The sequence below is a fragment of the Schistocerca piceifrons genome, chromosome 4 (genome assembly GCF_021461385.2).
Source record: "Schistocerca piceifrons isolate TAMUIC-IGC-003096 chromosome 4, iqSchPice1.1, whole genome shotgun sequence".
NCBI classification, from domain to species: domain Eukaryota; kingdom Metazoa; phylum Arthropoda; class Insecta; order Orthoptera; family Acrididae; genus Schistocerca; species Schistocerca piceifrons.
Window position 1 is genome coordinate 608217553 of NC_060141.1, and position 27399 is coordinate 608244951.

General features: G+C 42.8%; 1 protein-coding gene across 1 annotated transcript in view; it reads left to right on the forward strand.

Annotated features, from left to right (window-relative positions):
- LOC124796051 overlaps window positions 1–27399 on the forward strand; it is a 63501-nt gene that overhangs the window by 22144 nt on the left and 13958 nt on the right. Inside the window, exons 2-3 of the mRNA XM_047260137.1 lie at window positions 20257–20411; window positions 21153–21312. Of these exons, the coding sequence (XP_047116093.1) occupies window positions 20261–20411; window positions 21153–21312 (311 nt within the window). The 5' untranslated portion in view covers window positions 20257–20260. The remainder of the gene's footprint in view (window positions 1–20256; window positions 20412–21152; window positions 21313–27399) is intronic.

The window sequence follows — 27399 nt, forward strand, 5'->3', positions numbered from 1 at the left end:
TGCACATCGAATATCGATAGCCGCGGTGCTGCTTGGAATGTCCCCGCGAGGTGGCGGGCCGGTGGACGGTTGCCTCCGATTTAAGGCTACTAAGGCTATGTTCAAATGGTTCAAATGGTTCTGAGCTCTATGGGGCTTAACTGCTGTGGTCATCAGCCCCCTAGAACTTAGAACTACTTAAACCTAACCAACCTAAGGTCATCATACACATCCATGCCCGAGGCAGGATTCGAACCTGCCACCGTAGCGGTCTCGCAGCTCCAGACTGTAGCGCCTAGAACCGCACGGCCACTCCGGCCGGCTAAGGCTATGTGCTCGCTGGCTTGTGGAGGCAGCTGAACTGACTACCAGGAGGCTCCCCATGCTGGCGGTGAACAGCTGGGTGTGGACTCGTCCAGCCTGGCACTTGACATCTTTGCGGTGCTAACAGCAGCATGGAATTATCTTCTTTCTCAAATCCGTGCAAATGATAACGGTGACGGGCGGCTTTGGCATCGTCGGAAGGTTGCTGCTTGCTCCTCAAAGTTCACTGCTTTCCTGCTTCTTGGTTACGTGAGCCATGTGCTATCTGACCGTAACATGTGCCTAAATAGACATGTTACAAGTAACCAACAATCTGTGTAGCTTTTAAGTTCTGTTATAACTGTTGGAACCACGCATTGTGATCATTGTGTGGTTGTACAAGAATTTAAATGTGATTATGATGATCATGATGATTGGTTTGTCGGGCGCTCAACTGCGCGGTCATCAGCTCCCGTACAAAGTTCCAGTCTTTACAGAGTCCAATTTTGCCACTTTCATGAATGATGAAGGTGATGATGAAATGATGAGGACAATACGAGCACCGAGTCACCGGGCAGAGAAAATCCCAACCCGGCCGGAATCGAACCCGGGACCCCGTGATCCAGAAGCAGAACCGCTAGCCACTAGGCCACGACCTGCGCACAATCTAAATGTGAGGTTAAGAGCGTGGAGTGATCAACTATCATAGTTTAAGGAAAGTCCAATTTTTTATGCCTTTTTGTGATGTGTCCATCAGATAGCAACTTATGTTAAATACCTGTTTTTAAATCAAATGATACGTTCCCCCAGGTTTACGTATGATTTTGGACTCAGTAATCGTTACGAAGGGAAAACATTAAAATCTCGAAACTAAAATAGTCATATAATAGCACTGACAAAGAAAATTCACTAAGTCGTTAAGAGGTTTAGATGAAATAGGGATATAGGCATAAGTGTGAGTGTAATTACGCGGTATATTGCCCATGGATATAACCAAGGACACATCTATGACGTGGCTATGTAGACGTCACGGTAAAATAATTAGTCCATGCATTATCTAACTTAAGACATGTGGAACAATGTGACGTTCAGCTCTGAGGTAAGGTAATATGTCAAGCATACAACTCTATTCATAGCTCCTAGTCACGTGTGATGACGCTTCAAAACCAGAAAAACCGGTAAGTGGACTACAGTATTTAAATATACATTTTTAGCAATATTATCTGTGAAGGCTAATAAAAGATGTGAAAGCCACAAAAGCACAACTACAGTACATTACGTAATATTTTAAACACTTTCTAATGGTAAAATGTAACTGGTCATTAATGACGTTATTGCTGTATCTCTTTTTATGACTATATATCTGTTAATTTCCCAGAGTATGTAACTTTCTGCTTTTAGGGGCATAGTAAAGAATTTTCTTTTTGTGGTTAATGCTGGTAACGTTGTGCTTTGAATCTCGCAGATGTCACCGTATCTTGTATTACAGTGATCAGCCAGAACATTTTGACCACCTACCTAATAGCCGGCATGTTCACCTTTAGCACGGATAACAGCGGCGGCGCGACGTGGCATGGAAGCCAAGGGGGCCTTGGTAGGTTGCTGGAGGCAGTTGGCGCCACATCTGCAAGCACAACTCACCTAATTCTCGTAAATTCCCAGGAAGGGGCCGATGAGCTCTGACGACACGTTCACTCACATCCAGAATCTTCAGTTGGGTTCAGATCTTGGAACTGGGACGCCAGCGCATCAACAGGAACCTGCCAGTATGAACCATGCCCGCTATCGTTATATCTAATGGCAGGTCTGTTATTCGGTGTGTAGCACATGTCTTTCTTTTCATTAGGATACTATTCTGTTATTTAATGTCCGTCAGTAGTACCCTACAGTGCAGCTGTCGTTTCCAATTGTAGGGGTTCCTCTCACCCTGATATTTGCACTTTTTGCGTGTCAGGCATGATTGGGTTTGGGTTCTGAGAAGTATTCTTTCCATCTGCCACTAGAACCTAGTGAGCAGTTTCATTTGCTAGTGGACCAGTCGCTAATTTGCTACTCTTCTGTTTGCGCGTTGGACGTAATTTCCCATTAGTGTTTTGTGTTTATGTTCACCTTTACCTTTTAATGCTTCTACAGAGGAGTTGTTACGACCTGTGTCGGATATGTCTAACGCTGACGGTTATTTATCGAAATTTCACCAGTAAAATCTGCTTCATTTCATATTCATCTTTTTTACAGGGTCCTTCATTTATGTCATACCCGACCTTATACCAGTGGCAAGTGTATTAAAGAAGTTTATTTTGTTGCAGGCAACAGAATAATTATGAGTGAATTGTACACGTACGATGTCGTAACCTGTCTATGTCCAGTTGGTCCTATTCACGTTCACGATCTTTTCTGTTGTGCTTGAAGGCAGCGGATCATTAGACATATTTATTCACTGACAGTGTGTAGCTGTCCAGCTGAGTAAAATGATGTTACAATTTGGAGAGTGCTTGTTTCAGACGATTCCTTTTGATTAAGTTGGTACTTGTGCTGTTAATTGGGCACATTTGTCTGTTTTGGTGTAAGCATTTATGGATTCCTATGTGTTATACCGTAGCTTTAAAATGTATGCCCTTTAACTGACTAGAAACTCCTGTGGGTGAGTACCATGCAATTAATTTATTAAGTTGTTAAGAAATGTTTCGCCTTTATTATTTCTACTGCCGATTTCACCGACATACATTTTTTAAAATACTACAGAGTAGCATTTTACAGCTAAAGTTTTACTTTCAAATTGACCTCTACTGATATTTTGTAATTAGAATATGCTATTTGTGATAACTTTAAGTGATTTTTCTAAATGTGACTAAACTTTATACCATGCAAATGCGCATACTGAGGAACTGTGGGCGACAGGTATAACCAAGTGATCTACCATGGAAGCTTCTCACTGAATCTCGTCTTGCACGTTATTTCCGGAACCTTGTATTTTACCGTTTAAGTAAAAACTGCGAATCAGAAAAATGGTGATCGCTATAGTCACTATAGTTCTTAATTATTGGTTGCCTCGCATCACTTTTTGAAGCTGTGTATTTGAAGGTTAATAAGTCTGTCGAACTATAGTGTCAATTTGAGAATTGCCTCTCAAGTGGACATTCACGATTTAACAGGCAAGTTAACATGTTTTCTTCATGGTACTTGGCTTTGATTGTTCTTCACTGAAAATTAAATTACTAGCGTTTGCAAACATCCATTTAATAAAGTCAATTCAGTTCTTACGAGAAAAACAGATGACCACAACTTCGTCCTGGACGATGGGAAAAACGGGATTTGAAGATGATGAACGTTGCTATTCTTGCCTTACGCTCCTAATTCAAGATGAATACACATACCAAAAGTGGTAAACAGATTTTTGATGGGAGACTCGCCCCTAACTACAAAGTGAACAAGTTTTTTATTAAGAAATTAGAAGAAAGTAATGGTTTTGAAAATTCGCTCAACCTAAAAGGCGCTCTACAACTTTCATTAATTTTACAAAGCACTGGTGTTGCTAATGTCTCCACTTGTGTATCATTCGGCGTTAAGAACCTACATTCCTGTTAAGGAATGCCTACAAATTATGAAGAAAAATTAACGCACCAGAAATTGAGCCGGGTTGAACTTGTGGAACTGATAAATTACTGGGACATTCGCTGCCGTATCATCGTCTTTCATTTGACAACAAAATTTAATAGTATAGCGAAGGTTTCGCCACAGGCAATTTCCTAACGGGCACCGTAGCCGACGTTTATGATAACAGTTTAGAAAATAAATTTTATAATAACAATACAAGTTGTGAAGATAAAACCATACATTATAAGAGATATGCAGATGACTTGATCGCTCTCATTAAGGGTAACGAGGAGGTAGTGCAAGATTACCTAACAGTTTCACATAAGATGCGCAAGAATATTCAGAGTACCTCAGAAACAGCAAAAGAAGTAAGCATTAATTACCCAGACCTCATTATTAAAAAAGTGGTCAGCGTAAGTTCTGCATTTTTCGTAAACGAAAGTATAACTGTTCCATTATAAAGGCAGCTTCCTGTCATCCCACGTGATATAAACATGCATTCTTAACTCCATGATTCATAGAATCCTTAAATCACCACTAGAACCAGACTGTATAGCCACCGAATTACGTACTTTGAGCCAGATTTGCCTTAAACAACGAATATAAATGCCAGCTAGTCGAGAACTTATTTGAAAAATTTAAAAAAACTGAATAACAGTAACAGCAGTAGAGCTTACAAAAACAAGATAAAAGTATATAAAAATACGAACCCGTGCATATAAAGGAAAAATTCCCAACAAATTCTAACAGAAATTCTATAAATCTGACACTTAAATAGTTTTCCAAGCCGTCAGAGCTTATAAAATTTAAATTAAGGCGTGAGATCGCAGAAAATAGTGACAAATGTGAGAAGTACGGTACGGCTGGAACGTAGTAAGTGTAAAGCATTTTATATAGGTCAAGTGGGTCGATACTTGTTGTCAGAATTAGAACATATGTTTCAGTAATGGAAAACATTTACTGATCAGATAGAACATTATGACCGCCGACCCACTATCGATATAAACCTATTCGGGAGAAAGCAGCGTCACGTGTCGGCGAATGACTGGACACACGCTAGGTGCGTGTAGTAGCAGCGAGCAAGTCGTCGGTGTGTAACATAGGGAAGGTGCGCGATCTGTCTAGAGTTCGACCGAGGTTCGGCAATAGCATTTTGATAACTCCACGATTTTTCGGTTGTTAGAAAACTGCTGTGCTGAGTGTCTTCAACACGTGGCCAAACCACGGTGAAACTGCGTCCAGACGTCGTGGGGTTGCGTTGCCATCCATCATTACAACGCCGGACGTTGTAGGCTGCGCAGACTGGTAAAATCGGACATGTGGCGGAATTGATTTGAATTCTAGGTAGATTAAATACGTCTCTGAATACAGAGTGCACCGACCACTGCTAATGATGGGCCTCCGCAGCCGACGACCGATGAGTGTGCCAATGTTGACACCACGACATCGATAACTGCGACTGAGATGGACACGTGACCATCAGCACTGGACGTTGGTGAAGTGTCAAAGCGTTCCATGGTCGGATGAGTCCCAATACCTTCTTCATCATTCCGATGGGTGGGAGCGAATCCGTCGTCTTCCAGGGGAACAGCTCCTTCACACTTTTACTGGTGGACTGAGACAAGCTGGGGAACACACACTTGGACATTCATGGGCCGACTGAAGCTCGTACAAGACACCGTGGAAGCCAAGGTGTGTCGTACACGGGTTGCTGATGACGTACACCTCTTCATGATGATCATGTTTCCAGACGGCAGTGGCATTTTTCAACTTGATAAAGAGCCATGGCACAAGGCCCAAGAGTGTGATGGAGCGATTCCAGGAACACAGTGTCGAGTTCCAGTTGATATGCTGGGCCCCCAGCTCACCAGATCTGAACCCGACCGAACACGTGACGGATATGAATAAATATGGCGTCAGAGCTCATCGTCCCTCTCGCGAAATTTTCTAGAATTATGTAACGTGAGTAAGCAGATATAGTGAAAACTCCCTCCAGCGACTTGGAATGTCTTCATAACTCGTACAAGACACCGTGGAAGCCAAGGTGTGTCGTACACGGGTTGCTGATGACGTACACCTCTTCATGATGATCATGTTTCCAGACGGCAGTGGCATTTTTCAACTTGATAAAGAGCCATGGCACAAGGCCCAAGAGTGTGATGGAGCGATTCCAGGAACACAGTGTCGAGTTCCAGTTGATATGCTGGGCCCCCAGCTCACCAGATCTGAACCCGACCGAACACGTGACGGATATGAATAAATATGGCGTCAGAGCTCATCGTCCCTCTCGCGAAATTTTCTAGAATTATGTAACGTGAGTAAGCAGATATAGTGAAAACTCCCTCCAGCGACTTGGAATGTCTTCATAACTCGTACAAGACACCGTGGAAGCCAAGGTGTGTCGTACACGGGTTGCTGATGACGTACACCTCTTCATGATGATCATGTTTCCAGACGGCAGTGGCATTTTTCAACTTGATAATGAGCCATGGCACAAGGCCCAAGAGTGTGATGGTGCGATTCCAGGAACACAGTGTCGAGTTCCAGTTGATATGCTGGGCCCCCAGCTCACCAGATCTGAACCCGACCGCACACGTGACGGATATGAATAAATATGGCGTCAGAGCTCATCGTCCCTCTCGCGAAATTTTCTAGAATTAGGTAACGTGAGTTAGCAGATATAGTGAAAACTCCCTCCAGCGACTTGGAATGTCTTCATAACTCGTACAAGACACCGTGGAAGCCAAGGTGTGTCGTACACGGGTTGCTGATGACGTACACCTCTTCATGATGATCATGTTTCCAGACGGCAGTGGCATTTTTCAACTTGATAATGAGCCATGGCACAAGGCCCAAGAGTGTGATGGTGCGATTCCAGGAACACAGTGTCGAGTTCCAGTTGATATGCTGGGCCCCCAGCTCACCAGATCTGAACCCGACCGCACACGTGACGGATATGAATAAATATGGCGTCAGAGCTCATCGTCCCTCTCGCGAAATTTTCTAGAATTATGTAACGTGAGTAAGCAGATATAGTGAAAACTCCCTCCAGCGACTTGGAATGTCTTCATAACTCGTACAAGACACCGTGGAAGCCAAGGTGTGTCGTACACGGGTTGCTGATGACGTACACCTCTTCATGATGATCATGTTTCCAGACGGCAGTGGCATTTTTCAACTTGATAATGAGCCATGGCACAAGGCCCAAGAGTGTGATGGTGCGATTCCAGGAACACAGTGTCGAGTTCCAGTTGATATGCTGGGCCCCCAGCTCACCAGATCTGAACCCGACCGAACACGTGACGGATATGAATAAATATGGCGTCAGAGCTCATCGTCCCTCTCGCGAAATTTTCTAGAATTATGTAACGTGAGTAAGCAGATATAGTGAAAACTCCCTCCAGCGACTTGGAATGTCTTCATAACTCGTACAAGACACCGTGGAAGCCAAGGTGTGTCGTACACGGGTTGCTGATGACGTACACCTCTTCATGATGATCATGTTTCCAGACGGCAGTGGCATTTTTCAACTTGATAATGAGCCATGGCACAAGGCCCAAGAGTGTGATGGTGCGATTCCAGGAACACAGTGTCGAGTTCCAGTTGATATGCTGGGCCCCCAGCTCACCAGATCTGAACCCGACCGAACACGTGACGGATATGAATAAATATGGCGTCAGAGCTCATCGTCCCTCTCGCGAAATTTTCTAGAATTATGTAACGTGAGTAAGCAGATATAGTGAAAACTCCCTCCAGCGACTTGGAATGTCTTCATAACTCGTACAAGACACCGTGGAAGCCAAGGTGTGTCGTACACGGGTTGCTGATGACGTACACCTCTTCATGATGATCATGTTTCCAGACGGCAGTGGCATTTTTCAACTTGATAATGAGCCATGGCACAAGGCCCAAGAGTGTGATGGTGCGATTCCAGGAACACAGTGTCGAGTTCCAGTTGATATGCTGGGCCCCCAGCTCACCAGATCTGAACCCGACCGAACACGTGACGGATATGAATAAATATGGCGTCAGAGCTCATCGTCCCTCTCGCGAAATTTTCTAGAATTATGTAACGTGAGTAAGCAGATATAGTGAAAACTCCCTCCAGCGACTTGGAATGTCTTCATAACTCGTACAAGACACCGTGGAAGCCAAGGTGTGTCGTACACGGGTTGCTGATGACGTACACCTCTTCATGATGATCATGTTTCCAGACGGCAGTGGCATTTTTCAACTTGATAATGAGCCATGGCACAAGGCCCAAGAGTGTGATGGAGCGATTCCAGGAACACAGTGTCGAGTTCCAGTTGATATGCTGGGCCCCCAGCTCACCAGATCTGAACCCGACCGCACACGTGACGGATATGAATAAATATGGCGTCAGAGCTCATCGTCCCTCTCGCGAAATTTTCTAGAATTATGTAACGTGAGTAAGCAGATATAGTGAAAACTCCCTCCAGCGACTTGGAATGTCTTCATAACTCGTACAAGACACCGTGGAAGCCAAGGTGTGTCGTACACGGGTTGCTGATGACGTACACCTCTTCATGATGATCATGTTTCCAGACGGCAGTGGCATTTTTCAACTTGATAATGAGCCATGGCACAAGGCCCAAGAGTGTGATGGTGCGATTCCAGGAACACAGTGTCGAGTTCCAGTTGATATGCTGGGCCCCCAGCTCACCAGATCTGAACCCGACCGAACACGTGACGGATATGAATAAATATGGCGTCAGAGCTCATCGTCCCTCTCGCGAAATTTTCTAGAATTATGTAACGTGAGTAAGCAGATATAGTGAAAACTCCCTCCAGCGACTTGGAATGTCTTCATAACTCGTACAAGACACCGTGGAAGCCAAGGTGTGTCGTACACGGGTTGCTGATGACGTACACCTCTTCATGATGATCATGTTTCCAGACGGCAGTGGCATTTTTCAACTTGATAAAGAGCCATGGCACAAGGCCCAAGAGTGTGATGGAGCGATTCCAGGAACACAGTGTCGAGTTCCAGTTGATATGCTGGGCCCCCAGCTCACCAGATCTGAACCCGACCGCACACGTGACGGATATGAATAAATATGGCGTCAGAGCTCATCGTCCCTCTCGCGAAATTTTCTAGAATTATGTAACGTGAGTAAGCAGATATAGTGAAAACTCCCTCCAGCGACTTGGAATGTCTTCATAACTCGTACAAGACACCGTGGAAGCCAAGGTGTGTCGTACACGGGTTGCTGATGACGTACACCTCTTCATGATGATCATGTTTCCAGACGGCAGTGGCATTTTTCAACTTGATAAAGAGCCATGGCACAAGGCCCAAGAGTGTGATGGAGCGATTCCAGGAACACAGTGTCGAGTTCCAGTTGATATGCTGGGCCCCCAGCTCACCAGATCTGAACCCGACCGAACACGTGACGGATATGAATAAATATGGCGTCAGAGCTCATCGTCCCTCTCGCGAAATTTTCTAGAATTATGTAACGTGAGTAAGCAGATATAGTGAAAACTCCCTCCAGCGACTTGGAATGTCTTCATAACTCGTACAAGACACCGTGGAAGCCAAGGTGTGTCGTACACGGGTTGCTGATGACGTACACCTCTTCATGATGATCATGTTTCCAGACGGCAGTGGCATTTTTCAACTTGATAAAGAGCCATGGCACAAGGCCCAAGAGTGTGATGGAGCGATTCCAGGAACACAGTGTCGAGTTCCAGTTGATATGCTGGGCCCCCAGCTCACCAGATCTGAACCCGACCGAACACGTGACGGATATGAATAAATATGGCGTCAGAGCTCATCGTCCCTCTCGCGAAATTTTCTAGAATTATGTAACGTGAGTAAGCAGATATAGTGAAAACTCCCTCCAGCGACTTGGAATGTCTTCATAACTCGTACAAGACACCGTGGAAGCCAAGGTGTGTCGTACACGGGTTGCTGATGACGTACACCTCTTCATGATGATCATGTTTCCAGACGGCAGTGGCATTTTTCAACTTGATAATGAGCCATGGCACAAGGCCCAAGAGTGTGATGGTGCGATTCCAGGAACACAGTGTCGAGTTCCAGTTGATATGCTGGGCCCCCAGCTCACCAGATCTGAACCCGACCGCACACGTGACGGATATGAATAAATATGGCGTCAGAGCTCATCGTCCCTCTCGCGAAATTTTCTAGAATTAGGTAACGTGAGTTAGCAGATATAGTGAAAACTCCCTCCAGCGACTTGGAATGTCTTCATTGTTTTGATGCCACGACGCGACGCCCCTGTTATCCGTGACATGGGTAGACATGGCAACTATTAGGTACGTGGTTGTAATGTTCTGGCTGATCAGTGTATCGCCGCGTATGATGATCATCTGGGAGACGAAGCACAAGCACAGCATCAACCACAACATGAAAATTCTTCAGAGTTCCCCTAAAGGCAGAAATCTTCTTGAAACTTACCAATTGTATAGTCATAAGAAGCGACACAGCAATAATGTCCTTAGCGACCAGTTAAATTTTACAGTTAAAAATGTCTTTCAAATATTTCATGATGTAAAAAATAGTTGCACTTTTTTGGCTTTAGTTTCTTCTCAGATAATATTGCTAAAAATGTGTAATTGTATTTCACATTACCTTAGAGCTGAATGTCATCTTGTTTCACATGTCTGAAGTTATATCATATGTGCGCTGTTTATTTTGCAGTGACCTCTATGTAACTACGTCGTAGGTTTGTCCTTCGTTATAGCCATCGGCAATATACCACGTAATTACACCTCATTATATCCCTACTTTATCTAAATGTCTTAGTACCTTAGTGAGTTTTCTTTGCTAACGCTGTTGGATTGCTACTTTGTTTTCGACATTTTAGTTTTTTCCTTTAGCAGCAGTTACAGAGTCCAAAATCATACGCAAACTTCAGGCTACGTATCATGTGGTTTATCTTGTAGCTGTTGCACAGATTACCTCCTGTGATATTTGACTGCACGTATGGGTCGAGGGAGTTATGGTAAAACTGCTTACTGAAGGGTTGCCTCTTCGTCACGTAAGTAATAAGCTTATGGAGCTCTATACAGCTCATTCTCGTTGCCTGCTAGTTTTCTGCTGTGCAACCATATTGTCAACAAATATTACTATGCGACTACTTTTCTCGTATCTGATGTCGCACAAATATAGAATGTTGGAATACGACTTAGGTTGTAGTGTTAAGGACATGTATTTTTACTTACTGTTGAATTGACTGTTTTTTATAGAAAATATTTGCTTCTACCTGCCACAAAAATATTTTTAAAACTGTATACCTTTTACCCCTTTTTTAAATTACGTATTTTTATTCCCAGTTAACGATGACATGAATACACAAGCAACCTCTAGCAGTACTAAATGTCAACATCCTCTCTAGTAACTTTCACTGCGTGTTAGTTCAGCGGCGCTCTTGCATCGGTGATGTACTCTCTGTGATCTGCAATATGAGACGGATGCACTTGGCGGAACATTTTGTAAGTACTGGCTTTAACTGTGAACATATTGTGCTAGTGTTAACTTTGACACACCGGTGTATCTTATGTCAACTGTTCGTCTAATTAAGATATGGAGTACATTCACGATTCAATTTGAGCACATTTGTGAACCCTTACTGAGGTATGTATACTAATAATTGAATCTATGTATTATATGTGCAGTGGCTCTAGTGTAATATGTTTCACACATTACGCTCAGGATTCACAGATTGGATGATGGAAACTCTTTTTATCGAAACCGGTCGTAAAAAGTAAAGGCTTTCAAATTGCAATCTTGGCTGAGAAGTTGTCTTTCTTCGAGCTGGATACTTACTATTAGCTTACAAATACAAAATTAATAGATGGCTGGTACATCTGGCCTTCCGCTCATACCCTTGTGCCTTATGACTCAGCAGAAAGACATCTCCTCCCCCAGCCGTTGTAAGTGAAGAAGGGCGTCCTGGATATTCTACTGTATTGGGTGGATACAAATGTCGCAGGGGATGGTGAGAACACAGGGAGCCGGAACAGACGAGGAATTTACCAGGCACGGCAAATCTCATCTGCTCCAGCACACCAAAGATTGTGAATAACTCTGCATCGAAGACAATGAGATTTGGAGGCAGCTGAATCTACAGGACGGGATCAGGGAAAACAATAGACCAGCCAACGAAATGCCCCTGTTTAGACCCATCCATGAATGTAGGTGCATAGTTGCATTGATTTAAAATGACGGAGAATATTATATTAAAATGCTGTACTGCAAGAATTTTAAAACCACTCTGGGCCTCTCCAGTGACTGGGGATGCTGTCGGTTAAAACCCTGGATTTGAGCCTGTACTTGTCCCACACAAAGGGTCTTCAACCTTCTCGTAGGTTTCAAGTGGCCTCTTTGCTCTTGGACGACTGGAGAAAACGTCTTCCATAGCTGGACAAGAAACAGTAAGATACGCTGGTGCATTCGAACTAGAGAAGAACTTACATGATAGATGTACCATGAGCAGTTGCCGCTGGATGGAAAGTGTTCACTCTCCAGCCTCACTACTGAGCACCAGCTTGACTATGAGGCTCGCAGTGTAAGCACTCGAGCCCGTCTGGTACTCTCGTTGTGGACAACGTCAAGGATCTTCGCGTAGAAAGGTCTCGCTGAGCCATATACCGTACACCAATAGTCCAGCAGCGATCTCAGGAAAGCTCTGTAAAACCGTAGCAGACTATCCCTATCCTTTGCCCAAGACCTGGGCGTAGGTACTTTAAACTAGCTGGGCATTTTGGGCTCTTGCCTTCAGGTCCTTTGGGCGTTTTGACAACGACAATTTCAAATCAAAAATACGGCCTAGAAACCTCACACAGTTTGTTAGAGATAGAATGGTGTTCTTCACATGCAAGTCGCTTAAATTAAAATGTCGACAGGTACGATCACAATGAACATACACACAATTATCCACTGAAAACCTAAAACTCTTTTTTGGAGCCTATTATTCCACCCACTTCACCGTACCTAGCAAGTGGAGAGTCACTGTTTCATAGTTGGAGGAGGAACAAAAAATGCTAAATAGTCCACAAATAAGGAGCGTTTCACTGGACTCATTACCGTAGGCATTATGCTTTTGAAGGCTACAGCAAAGACGGTAACCCTTAAAATATTCCCATGGGGGACGCCGTTCTTCTGCTCAAAATTATCTGACAATATAGGACCAACTCTGTAACCAAAAATTTCAAATCAGAAATAAGGCCTAAATGAAAATGGGGAGATAGCCACCGAAGCCCCTTTTGTGAAGCTCTCGTAGAATGGAGTGTTTCCAGGTAGTTTCTTACGCCTTTTGATGTCATATGACATACCTAGCCCTATGGATAACAGTGTCGAGTTGGATCACGTTGTCGACAGTGCATCGCCATCTCCTGGACGCCAACAGAGGCGGGTGAGGAGCTGCCTGGTCTGTAAGATCCAGACTCGACGTCGGTTTACCACTCGCTCCAAGGTCTTCCCTACATAGGTGACGCTTTGTTAACTACTGTGACACGTCCAGTCGTTTGCTCGCTTGAGCAGAGCCTTTTTTCATTAGATGGAAAACTGTCCTGACAGCCACATCGAAGTCTTAAATCATGATTAGGACAGTATCATGACCCTCAGACAGTGCCGAATCCATCTCCCGCGCGGAAAATGGGCAGTTTTAGAATTGTTGGACTTGAAGTCCAACACAGTCTTCTCAATGGTGTCACGACCATGGCAAATCAATGGATTCAGGCTGGCAGTGGCAGTAGTCAGAACAAAATGGTCTGCCATCGTGCCATCGTCGGGGCGATGCTTCTATCTGAACTGCGCCCAGTTGGCTCTACTGATCATCCACCTTGGCGGCGCTTTTCGAGGGACTGTTACATCCAATAGTTGAGTTCCTGGAATGAATGTCATCAAAATTTCCCATCAAGCCGAATCTACAAGAGCCAGAGATCAGAAATAGAGGTCGATGGTTGAGGATGACACACATGCAGCTTTGAATCGATAGGACAAGTTTGTATTACAGAGCTCTGGAGACATCATGATGCTCTCAAAACTTAGCCCTTGGACAAAGTATAGCGGAAGCCCCATAATACATTATGGACATTAAGTTCTCGTAGAAGGAGAAATCAAGGGGTGGAGTTATTCTAAAAGATTTATTAGACACTCAGATTCTATAGCTCCTTCAGATGGTAAATGCAGATAGCAAATAGTAATCCGCTGACCCACATGAACTTCAACGGCCACTGCTTGTAACGAAGAGGAGAGTGGAGCACGGGTGTGCATTATTAACAAACTCAGCGATCCTTCCCTTGGCCATTTCCCCAGTCAGGTCATCCTTGCAAAAAAGGGCTTGGATTGGAACACGTGGGTTCATATGCTTTAAAATTTCTTGTAAATAAAAGAACAGAGGTTCCTGTGATAGGAATTTCGATTCCTCCAAATACGTCCTGAACCCACGGATGTTCGCTGTAATATGGGCGTTGTCTGTCACGGGGTTACACTATCAATATATCTCTCCCTTGGGATGGGGAGCTGGTAGCAAGTGTAGTTTCAGTCTTGGGGTGAGATGGTTGTCGTGGGCAGACTTCACATACCATTAGCAGACGAATTAGAATCGTTAGCTCGAATGACATTGACATAGGATGACGGTTTACCATCTGTTTTCACATGCGGTGGAAGCTTTTTGTTTGGTTTTGGTCTGGGAAAACTTAGTAGGAACTACCACAGTAGTGGTGGTGGCAGTGACTGACGTTCACCAGACCTTAGGTCGGGAGGTGCTGAAAGCTCTAAAGTGTTCCGCCATTCTAGAGGGGGCTGTGGACTCTGAAATAACTACAGTTGAACAAGTGCATTTTTAAACGCAGTTATTACTGCAGATACTAGCAACCTCCATTCGTATAGAGGTATCTGCTACTGGAAGAGTCTTTTTTAGAGCTGCAGACATAGTGAAAGTGTGAGGCTTCATGGCTTCTTTTGCCTCTTTATGCAGGATACACCTCGTTGTTTTCGGCTCATGCATCTCATCTTTTACAAGGAAGATATTGCTCCAGTCCCTAATCCGGACAGTGATGCCCAGCGCAGTTAACATAGTTCGACGGAGATGAACAACCGAATCATTCATGAGTGGCTTTATTACATTTGGCACAAGTGGCTTCTGCCTTAAAACCGAGAGTAATGTGCACAGAGCACTGGCATTTGAAATCAGCGCGCTAGATTGGGGACCTACGATCAGAAACTTAGGCGAAGGAAACCTGGTTTTACTTGCTCTGGTAGCTTCGTGCTGTTGAAAGTAAGTGTAAACTCGTCTGATTTTGACCAGATCGCCATCCATTATATTTTGCATGACCACAATGCATTCTCGGCCCACTCAGCTTGGAGTTCCTCCTTGGGAATACGTAGATCTCTGCAGGACACAACACCTTTGCTGTAGTTAAAGGTATTGTGTAGTTCACTTCCGACTTTATTTTCCGTAAGCTATTTAGCTTCTTAGAGGTTCTTTATATGTTGGGAAATAGAAGTTTCTATAAACAGTGTTCTACTGCGCAAACGCTTGATATACACTCATGCCCATAATTTAAGGAAAATTGCGGAATGTGGTGCCACACAACGTAGCACTACACAAAACTGGCTCTAATAGCATAGGCACATAGGGAACACACACGACACTGATCTGTAAGTCCACGGTATTGATGATAAGTTGTGAAAACCGTTCCGAAACACATGTGCTACAAAACGCCACTGTTTCCTGCGCATGTACCCCGACATCAATATGGGATATGATCACCATGCGCACGTTCGCAGGCCGCACAACGGGTTGGCATACTCTGGATCATGTGGTCGAGTAGCTGCTGGGTTATAGCCTCCCATTCTTGCACCAGTGCCTGTCGGAGCTCCTGAAGTGTCGTAGGGGTTTGAAGGCGTGCAGCGATACGTCGACCGAGAGCATCCCAGACGTGCTCGATGGAGTTTATGTCTGGAGAACAGGCAGGCCACTCCATTCGCCTGATATCTTCTGTTTCAAGGTACTCCTGCACGATGGCAGCTCGGTGTGGCCGTGCATTATCATTCATCAGGAGGAAGGTGGGACCCACTGCATGCCTGAAAAGGCGGACATACTGGTGCAAAATGACGTCCCGATACACCTGACCTATTACATTTCCTCTAACAAAGACATGCAAGAGTGTAGGTGCACCAATTGTAATCCCACCCTACACCATCAAACCACGACCTCCACACAGGTGCCAATCAAGGACATTAAGGGGTTGGTATCTGGTTCCTGGTTCACGCCAGATGATAACACGGCGAGAATCACTGTTCAGACTATACCTGGACTCGTCCGTGAACATAACCTCGGACCAATGTTCCAATGAGCATGTACTGTTTTCTTGACGCCAGGCTTTACCGGCTCTCCTGTGACCAGGGATCAGTGGAATGCACCTTGCAGGTCTCCAGTCGAATAAACCATGTCTGTTCAGTTGTCTGTAGGCTGTGTGTCTGGAGACAACTGTTCCAGTGGCTGCGGTAAGGTCCCGAGCAAGGCTACTTGCAGTACTCCGTGACCGTCTGCGGGCACTGATGGTGAGATATCGGTCTTCTTGTGGTGTCGTACACTGTGGCGTCCCGTACTGTAGCACCTGGACACGTTACCTGTCTGCTGAAATCGTTGCCATAATCTTGAGATGACACCTTGTGGCACACAGAGGGCCCATGCTACGACCTGCTGTGTTTGACCAGCCTCCGGTGGCCCTAGTATTCTACCCCTCATAAAGTTATCGATATGTGTTCTTCGAGCCATTTTCAACACACAGTCACCATTAGCACGTCTGAAATCGTCTGCACACTTACTCGCTGCACCGTACTCTGACGTGCACCAACACACCTCTGCGTATGTGGACTGCTGCCAGCGCCACTAAAGGTCAAATACACCGCATGGTCATACCCCGAGGTGATTTAAACCCGCAAACCGCCCACCAGAGCATTGTTTCACCATGTATCAGCATTATCCTTAATTTTTGAACATGAGTGTATTTCAAATTCTCAGCGAGGCACCGTAAAACTTTTTGAATATAGAAAGCGGAAATTATCTCAAAGTTGTCCTCTCTTCCTCTCTCTTTTTTCATTTTCTTTAACTATAAATGAACGTTATGAGGGAGAGCATCCACTCTGCGGCTGTTCAAATGATAATCCTTGAATCAGGAGGACTGTTTACACAAGCCCTCTCATTAGATCGGTTACAGAAGCCCACCACCGGTACATCCGTTCCACTTGCCTGTGTAAGCTGTACAACTGAGGTGGGCAGTTACCCCAGTTTGCCAGTTAACGACAGTTCCACCTCACCAATCACGCATCTCATCAGCGGGCAGCACACCTTCAGACTGGAGGGATTCTTATAGATGTTTATACCATCCACGCGATCCGGGTGGTCAAGCCAAGATTTCAGTTCCCTATGGCACACAATGTTCGACTGTCACGTCTTTCAATAGTCGTTCTAGCATTCCCAGAGTTTATGGTGACAGATGTCTGCAGATGCTTGCCAGTCTCCTGCTCAGGAGCTCCGCGGTCGCTAAGCCCGTGTGCAGAAAACGAATGCTGATCCCCTGATGGCAGTGATTTGAGATTTTTCATAATATTTATGGCAGAGTTTGCCTCTCAAAAAAAGAAGTTATCTCTGCATTACACAGAAAATTATTCTTTACATTTCGTTCAGTTAGTTACACGAAAGATTTTAATTTTTGCAACGCCTGGTGGTGGTTTACGAAAAAATTATAACTCCTTGTTAAACACACACTTCTTATCTCAATTCACCTTCTGTATAATTTACGTATCATCTCCTAAGTTGTCGACGGAATGTAGCCAAAATATATTGGTAGAGGACAATTTAATGTCCTAAAGTGTATCTTTGTCGTCAGTCTTCTGAATGGTCTGACGGAGCTCGTTACGAATTCCTCTCCTGCGTCAAACTCTTCATCACAGAGTAACAGAATCACCAGCCGCGAGTATTTCTTCGAAATACACACTACGATGAAAAAGAAAAAAAAAAGAAAAATACGATGAACCACGAAGGAATCATCCGAGTGGGACGGAAATCGGTAGATGTGATGTACATGTACAGCGAAGCTAAGAGGTGGACCAAATGTTTTTGGTTTACTCAATTTTGGATAAAAAATTCAGTTTTCTGAAATTGTTATCATTTGCTTGCCTCTATATGCACAATGCACCTCCACTTTCCTATTTTTGTGTTATGGTGTATGACAGTCGATATATTCCTTTGTTTTTTATACTCTCTACATCTTCTTCAGCTCCTTGTCCCTTCTTCTTGTCAATGATTTCCACATATCTGTCTCCTCGTTCATTCTGTGGGGAACTCCTCTTTCCCTGACAGTCCATCTAATTTTCTGCTTGCTTCTAAAGCACCACAACTCAAACGTTTCGATTCTCTTCTTTTCTGTCTTTGAAACAATCTGTGATTTAGTTCTCTACAATGCTATGCAGCGAAACTAGGTTCTCAAAATTTTCTCCCATAAAGTAAGTCTGACGTTTGATTCTAGCAGAATTCTTTAAGCAGGGGATACTCCTTGTCTCTGCTACTATACTTCTTTGAGTCCTCCTTGCTTTATCGTCATATATTATTTTGCTTCTAAGGAAACAGAACCCTTTCGCCTTATCTGCTTTTTGTTCCCCCATTTCCGGTATTGTTTAACGTCAATCTCACATGTACTAATAGTCTTTATTCGCTTCACTTTCAATATCTGATGGCAAGTCTTCAGAATCACAGAATGAATTGTCAATTTGGCGTCACTTCCCTAAAAATTTAGAAGCTTCGTACGGATTTTATCTGCGCCTTTCTCCTGACTAGATTACAGTTCATCCAAAGCTCTGTTTAACTCTGCTACTGAATCCCCTGTCTTCCATGTCGTCTCCCATTTCTCCTTCTGCCATGCCACCATACAACTCCTACCCTCGTAGAGGTCTTCAAAGTACTTATTCCACGTATCCACTCCCTTCCCTACGTTTAACAAAGGGATTCCCATAGCACTCGCAATGTTGGCGCTCTTGCATTTAATTTCACCGAAGGTGCACGCTGAATCTATTCTTCTCTCGATTAATTCGCATATTTCGTACAGCCATTTCATCTTGGCTCCTCTGTTCTTCCTACGCATCTTATGCCTTAGCGACTTTGACTGTCGAACTTCTGGCGTAATCTGAGACTTCTGTACTCCCTTCTTTTATTGATTAACTGAAATACATCTGTTGTTACCCAAGGCGTCTTCAAAGTTACGTTCCTTTTACCTAAATCTGACTAATCAATTACTGTGGTTTTCTTTTTTAGATGTGTAAATTCCTCCTCAACTAAGCAGGCTACTGTGGTATTCATTGTCGCTATATTACACACTTAGAGGTATTATCGTTCCTCAGTACTTCAGTACCTGCTTCTTTCCATATGGATTTTATGGATTCTTAGTGATAATCCTTTAAAGGTTGGTTTCCATCATTGGCATTCGTTTCATGTCGATTCAGATGAGGAAAATCCTGTCACTAACCGTTCAGAGTAACTTACTCTCTGCCCTACCTACCTATTCGTGAGGAATCCTTCTCACGTACCGAGTGAGGTGGCAGAGTGGTTAGCACACTGCACTCGTATTCTAGAGGACGACGGTTGAAGCCCGTGTCCGGCCATCCTGATTTAGGTTTCCCGTGATTTCCCTATACGCTTCAGGCAAATTCCGGGACGGTTCCTTTGAAATGTCCATAATCCGATGGGACCGATGACGTCGCTGTTCGGTCAGGTCCCCCAAATTAGCCAACCAGGTTACTCTACTTCTTCTGGTGTTGTTGATGTTACCTTATATCCTTAGGCTAGATTTCTTTTAATTTCCATATTCACGGTACTATGCAGAAACAGACCTGGTCTCGGCCCCGCCACAGTATTGTATATCGTCTCTGACAGTGCTTCATTCGGTTATGTTCGATTTGTTGCGTTTCTTGAATGCAATCTTAGTCCAATAAAAGGTGTACCGGACTTACAGCTTTGTTCAGTGGAGAAGTTCGGTAGGAACAGCGCCATCTCCCAAGACGCATACTCCACAATGAGATATGGATAATAATACCGTAGTTTAGATTCGTTCAAAAGAAACGTAAAGCAGCCTTGCCATCAACATTTAGATTTTCTGCGATTTTCCTAAATGACTCCAGGCAAATGCCTTTGAAAGCTATAGGTCGAGTCACTTACCGATCCTTGAAACAATCCAACCTTGTTGATGCGACTTTATAAACTCTAATCATTCATCTTCGATTTCTTTTAAGCAATCAGTTATTGGGTGTCTTATACGCCTTCTGGATTTGCTATGAGTGAACTGCTGTTCTGGTTCAAGCGATTGTGTCTACTCCTGTTTTAGAGCAATGGCAGGCACCGGCAAATACTTGGTGATCACACCTGAGGAGGTGGCGTATGTCAGGAGGCAGCTGGGCACCAACGAGGAGGACATCAAGATAGCTGTGACGTCACTGCGGGAGTGGCTCAGGATGCAGCCACACCTACCTGACGCCGTAGGTCAGTACATTTGTCACACTAGAGGCCATGTATTAAGCCTAATTAATGCGCACACAATCACCAATATTGGTGTAATTACATAGATGTAATGCTTCTTGCACCTAAATATCATTTATCTCTTTCATTAGAATGTCTATAGCAGCATCGTATTATCATTATTGTATCTGAAAATCGCTCCAGTTTGTTACACATTTAACAAGTGCAGAAATAACGCATCTATATCTCTTTACGGATGATCAGGTTTTTCTAATGATCACTGTGAACCAAAGAGTTATAGTCTTGAAAACTTATTTGTGATTGCAACTTAAGAAGGAAGTAATCACGACCTATGGTCGTTTTCCGTATTACTACTTCAATGTCTCTATCTTAGCCTAGGGAAAATACTGAATTACTATGACCAGCTTTACACCTTATTCTCAGAATTTATGTACCTCTTCCTGCTCAGTAACTTGGTTATCTGTTCATTGATTAGGAATGTTTCGATATGCTATTACCCTCTTTAATATTATGCATACCAAGTTTATTATCAATGTGAATGCATATGAGTAAGTCCAGATTAATACAATGGTTCTGGGACCATATAACCGTTTTGAGGACACATATGTAGCAGAAAACAAAAAATTTCATTTCGTAACAGTTCTATTGTAAGAAATTATACATAGCAAAACTGCTGTTTTCTGTGTCCTTGATATCCTTTTAAAAATCTACCTTCGTATTCTCTACGGGAATTCTGTGTTCCAGACGACTCCCTCATTGAGCGAATGTACATCAACTCCAAGTGCAGCATGGAGAAGGTGAAACTGGGATTAGACGCATACTTCTCCCTCAAACACAGATTTCCCGAGTTACTAATGAACAGAGATTTCGAAGGAAGCGACTTCCAGTTTGCAAGGAAACACTTGTGAGTTCTGTTAGCTTTTTAAATTCCTAAAGAGTTACTAATATCTCAGACGCTTTTAATGCTCTGTTGTAATGGACGTATAACTCTGCAGAGCACATGTACCATTGTTTGGACCCTAGCCAAGTGTAGCATATGTTATCGTGTCATGTCTTCATGAACTGTTAATAGTACGTTTTTCGGAAAAACAGTGGAGACTTTTGTGCCACTAAAACAGTATTTAAGCATTTGCATTTACCATCAAATAAAAAATTATATCTGAACCCTCTGGAAATGCTTCGTAATAAATGTCTTTCAAGGGCATTTTGTATAATCAGTTATGCTGTTATGAGTATTGCATCATCAGGGTATTTGTAATTGAACATTTTATAAAGTTTGGTACATTTTTTGTATTACAAATGAATTATGTATAATTTGATTTCACATACGTTTCAAATCCAGCCTTCCATGCAGTGTCGTTTTTTCTGTTGCTGTCTATTTGTTCATGATTATGTTTTTGATTAATGTAACAACAATATCAGTTTTGCAGTTTGTTCTGAATTTTCATTTAGTATTGGTCAAAAATAAATTTCAGTATTTCGTTGAAATCTGTCACAACTGCCGTCACTAAATGTTAACTATAGATCAAGATTAATTTCTGACCGCTAATAAACGAAGAGTCAGAGCCAACTACAAAAATGATTATTACTGCTACAATAACGTAAAATATAATCACTAACAAATAGACAACAAAAGAAAGAACGATGTTGCATGGAAGCCATAACTTATAAACGCATGTAAAATGTTATTACGGTATTCGTAACTCACATCCTATACATCAAATTTACCAAAATTTATAAAATGTTCTATTGCAGCAAACATGATGATAGAAACTTCCTGGCAGATCAAAACTGTGTGCCCGACCGAGACTCGGTCCCGAGTTCGAGTCTCAGCGCACATTCCGCTGCAGAGTGGAAATCTCATTCTGGAAACATGATGATTGTTGTACTGCTGAAATAGGCTTATAGTTAAAGCAAAAAATAATGCTCGTAGCAGAGTAACAGGTTATGTAAATTTATTATGTCCTTGAAAGTTCAGTTGTGAGTTTTATTAGTCGTTCTGCATTATAATTCGAGAGTTTTTTTAATGAGTGTTTCGATCTCATACCGTTCGATAGTCTTGTAGGCTGCTTGAAATGGTATGCCTTTTTAAAAACTCGATGAGTGAAACGCCCTTTATGAACGAGTAGTTGTTTCATCATTTCAACGCAGAAGACTTTATTCCTGTGCTCTAGATTTTCATCGGTTCTTCTGCCACTAAATATGTTAACAACATGCCCAAGATCTCCGTTATTTGTGTATTTATTCTTCAACATTGGAGTCAACACACAAAGTGAAACAGAGCCCTCTTTTGAGCTGATTTGAGTGCCTATGTCGTCATTGTTGTGTAAAACAATCTGACAACAATTCCAAGTCACTTAACAGTGAACCCTAACGTACAGTGAAATATCATTTTCAGTTTCACTTTTCAATTTCATGTCTTGTACAAAACTCACTATTTATTGTCATGCTGACGCTGAAAGAAATGTCGTTCTGTGCAACTGTTTTGTGATTATAATTGTGTTCAGGTCAGAGGTTTTGTTTGCAAATTTTTGTTCCGTCAAATGTCCGTAATTTTTTAAAAAGGTAATTCACCACTCGTAATTTTTTCACCGTCAAGTACTTTTCTTATGATCCTCGACGTTACCCTCAATCTGTTATCACTGACAGATTACTGAAGAAATCGTTTAATATAAGGTCGGTATTACAAAAATACCGAATTGTACTCTCCACGTTAAGCGTATTGAGACTCTAACAGTGAACTATGGATACTGCTGTCCCCCAATTCAAGTTTTTCCAATGTGCTCGTACTCGCACACCAAAAACTAATATAATGTTTGGAGAGAACTAGACACCCCTGTTTCCTTCGTACGCTAAAGGAGTGCTGACCGACCACTTCAACGGGTGACCAAATTTTCTCGGTTGTTAACGTTATTGCCGCCTTAAGCCACATAGTTGTAAGAGTGCAATATGATCTTCTTTAGCTGTTTCCAGTTTAGCTCCCATATAACATTTACTCACGTATGATTCAAAAAATCGAATCTAATTTCCTGCAAATTGCGTTCTAGTGTAGTCAGATAAAAGAGTGTCTGGTGTTCTAACTCAATGTATTAAACGTCAGGTTCTTGAACTGTAAAATCAAGCTTCAAATTGATGCAGGGTAAAGTTCTCGTGGGATTTACCGATAATCTCGTGGCAATACTGTACTGCTAACTCTGAATATATTCATGTTTATCATACGTGTTACGGACAGAGAATTCAAAGATATCTTACATCATTAGCTTCTTCACATCCTTCACGGTGGGTCTTCACTTACTTGAAACACTGCAGTACCACATGCTACCCACTATACGATTAACGTTAAGGCGAATGTGATTTTGAATGATAATAATAAAACTAAGATGTATTTCAAACAATGTAAAATAGCTAAAACTTACCACCGGTTTGAGGCGATGCACCACAAACTCCTGTCGTGTGCCAAACTTATCACCTCAGAATAGCACTTGCAAACTATATCCTCAATTATTTGCAGGATGTATACCAATTTCTGTCTTCCTCCTTAGTTTTTACCCTTTAAATGTCTCTTTAGTATGATGGAATTTATTCCCTGACGTCTTAACACATGTGCTATTATACTGTCCCTTTTTCTTGACAGTGTATTCCATAGATTCCTCTTCTCGTCGATTCAGCAGAGAACCTCAATATTCCTTACATTTTCAGTCCACCAAATTTTTAACTCTCTTCTCTAGCTTCGATCCTCAAATGCTTCGATTCCCTTCTGTTCCTGGTTTTCCCACAGTCCATGTTGCACTACCACAAGATGTTTTGCTCAGAAATTTTTCATCTACTAAAGGGCTATGTTTGATATTAGTAGACTTTCTTGGCCAGGAATGCCGTTTTTTCAGTGCTACACCGTTTTTTAGGAGATCAGTGCTCCGTTCGTATTGTGTCATTTTGCTGTGCAGTTATCATTTCTGGTACTTCTCGTTACTTTCGTCTTTCTTGGTTTTACTGGCAATCGATATTTTGTACTCATTAGACCGTTCATTCCATTCGACACATCCTGCAATTCTTCTTCTCTTTCACTGAGAATACCAGTGATATCCTTTCAGCCTGAATTCTGTCGTCATTCTTGAATCTCTTATTCTTTTCGTTGCTTCTTCTATGTATAGATTGAACAGTAGTGGCGAAAGACTACCTCCCTGTCTCACACTCTTTTTTATCCAAGCACATCGATATTGATCTTCCAGTCTTATTGTTCCTCATTGGTTATTGTACGTATTGTTTATTGCCAGTCTCTCCCAATAGCTTACCTCTATTTTTCTCAGATATTCTAACGTCTTGCTCCATTTTACATTGTCGAATTCTTTTTCTGGTTCGACAAATCCTAAAACGTGTCTTCCTTTAGTCTTCCTTCCACTATCAATTACAATGTCAAAACCGCATCTCTGATGCCTTTACGTTTCCTAAAGTCAAACTGATGGTCTTCTAAAACATCCTAAATTTTATTTTACATTCTTCCGTACATTGGTATTGTCAGCAACTTGGATGCATGAGCGTTTACTCTGATTGAGTGATAATTCTTGCATCTGTTGGCTCTTGCAATCTTCGGAATTGTATGGATGATGGTTTTGTGAAAGTCATGGGATATATCGCCAGACTCACACATTATGCACCCCAACGTGAATAAGCATTTTGTTGTCACTTCCGCCCCCACCCCCCCCCATCCATGATTTAGAAATCTATACCTTCTATCTTATATAATCTTAAGCTTTCCAATGCACTTTTAAATTTTGATTCAAATAGTGCATCGTCTATCTCTTCACTATCGACTCCTGTTTCTTCTTCTACCGCTTCGCCAGACAAGTCTTCCTACTCATAGAGGCCTTTAGTATGGTCTTTCCACCTATCCCCTCTCTCCTCTGCATTTAGCAGTGGAATTCCCATTGGATTCTTAAAGTTGCCACTCTTGCTTTTAATTGCACCGAAGGTTGTTTTGACCTAAAAGTTGTTTGTCCCATATGCTGGCTCAAATGGTTCAAATGGCTCTGAGCACTATGGGACTTAACATCTGAGGTCATCAGTCCCTTAGAACTTAGAACTACTTAAACCTAACTAACCTAAGGACATCACACACATCCATGCCCGAGGCAGGATTCGAACCTGCGACCGTAGCGGTCGCGCGGTTCCAGACTGAAGCGCCTAGAAACGCTCGGCTACAACGGCCGGCTGTCCCATATGCTGAGTCAGTCTTATCGACAATCATTTCTTTGCCGATTTCTTCATTTATTTAATACAGCCATTTTGTCCTAGCTTCCCTGTATTTCCTATTGATTTCGTTTCTTAGAGATATGTATTTCTGTGTTCCTGAATGTCCTTGAACATTTATGTACTTCCATCTTTCGTAGATGAGCTGAAGTATTTTGTCTGTCAAACATTGTTTGTTCGCAGTTGCCTTCCCTGTGCGTATGGCTTTCTTTCCAGCTTCTGTGAATGCCCTTTTCTCCTCTCTAGCTGGACGGTGTACTGAGCTATTCATTATCGCAGTATCTCTAGCATCAGAGAACTTCAAGTTTCTCTCTTCATTTCTTAGTATTTTCGTATCCCACTACTTACGCATTGAGTCTACCTAAGTAGTCTCTTTAGACTTACGCCTACTCTTCACCACTGCTAAATTGTGATCAGAGTCTGTTTGTTCTCCTGAGTACGCCTTACATTCCAGAATATGAATCGGAATCTCTGCCTGACCATGGTGTAATCTAACTGAGATCTCTATGTGACCTCTAATTCATCTGATTTTCTTGTGTCACTTAGGGAGACGTTTGTGGGAGACATTAATGTGTTACTCGACTCCTGGTGGAACGTACTCTCTCGCGTTTGATGTAAAAGATATCGCTTATAGCGTCTGCCAGTGGAGTTTGATGACGTAACATTCTGTTTGATGACATAACATTCAGTCGCTCTCTAATTGAAACTGTGAGAAAATGCGCCGCTGCGTGGTTCGTCTTTTCTGTCACTTCGCACTTTTTAAAGAAGTGGTGATGGTCCTAAAAGGAAGAATAATACTCGGGAATTGGTCAGAGTCGTAACTGAGACGCTTCTTTAGTGGACGAAATACATTTGCTTGAGTTTCTTCCAATTAGTTCTACTTGGTTCCTCCTTTACCTGCAACAATATTGAGATCCCCTGCTGTACCTGCAGGACAGGACAGATAGTATAATTTGTGGAAAGGGGCCACAATGAGTGGCTGTCAGTTGCGCTCGAACATACTACTTTATTCATTTGACGAAAATTACGAGAGTAAAGAAAAAATTAAAAACAGAGGAAGCCAAACATTAATTTTAGAACTTAAATCCCGGCTAAATGCGCCGTTCAATCTCACGCATTAAGGGCAAAATAACTTTAATTTAAAATCGGCTGAATATCTTAAGACTCAATAACAGAAATCTGAATTTAAAAGGCAGAAGGCCTTATCCTAAAAATTTCGTTAAATCAGGCTGAAGGCCCAAACAATCTCACGTCTTGAGGGTAAAACAATCATACATAAACAAACAACAAGGACAAATAAGAAAAGACAGTACATAAAATGGCGCTCAGAAGTTTCCAAGTGTTGGCCTGGAATTCAAACATTATTGCTCGCTCAGGTGAGACAGGCAGTCGGACCAACAAATTCTCAATCTGATGGCAACCCAACCGACAGACAGTCAACGGACCAAGTGACAGGATAACTTCCGCTCTACCCAACCAGCACAGAACAGGGAGTTCAATGGAACAACGCTGAAGGTATCGGCGCCCACAACGAATTACACATTCAGCTGTCAAAATACACGCCGTGCTGGGCAGCCACAACACGGTGAGGAAAATACATTTCCTGAATTTACGGCGCAGGCCAGAGCAGGTAACCAGAACGTTAACGGCCACAAGTCAGAAGATTCCGCCGGTGGACTTCAATTCAAAACAATTAAGTTAAGTTAAACTCAACAGGAGGGTGGCTAGGATTTCGCAAACTTGA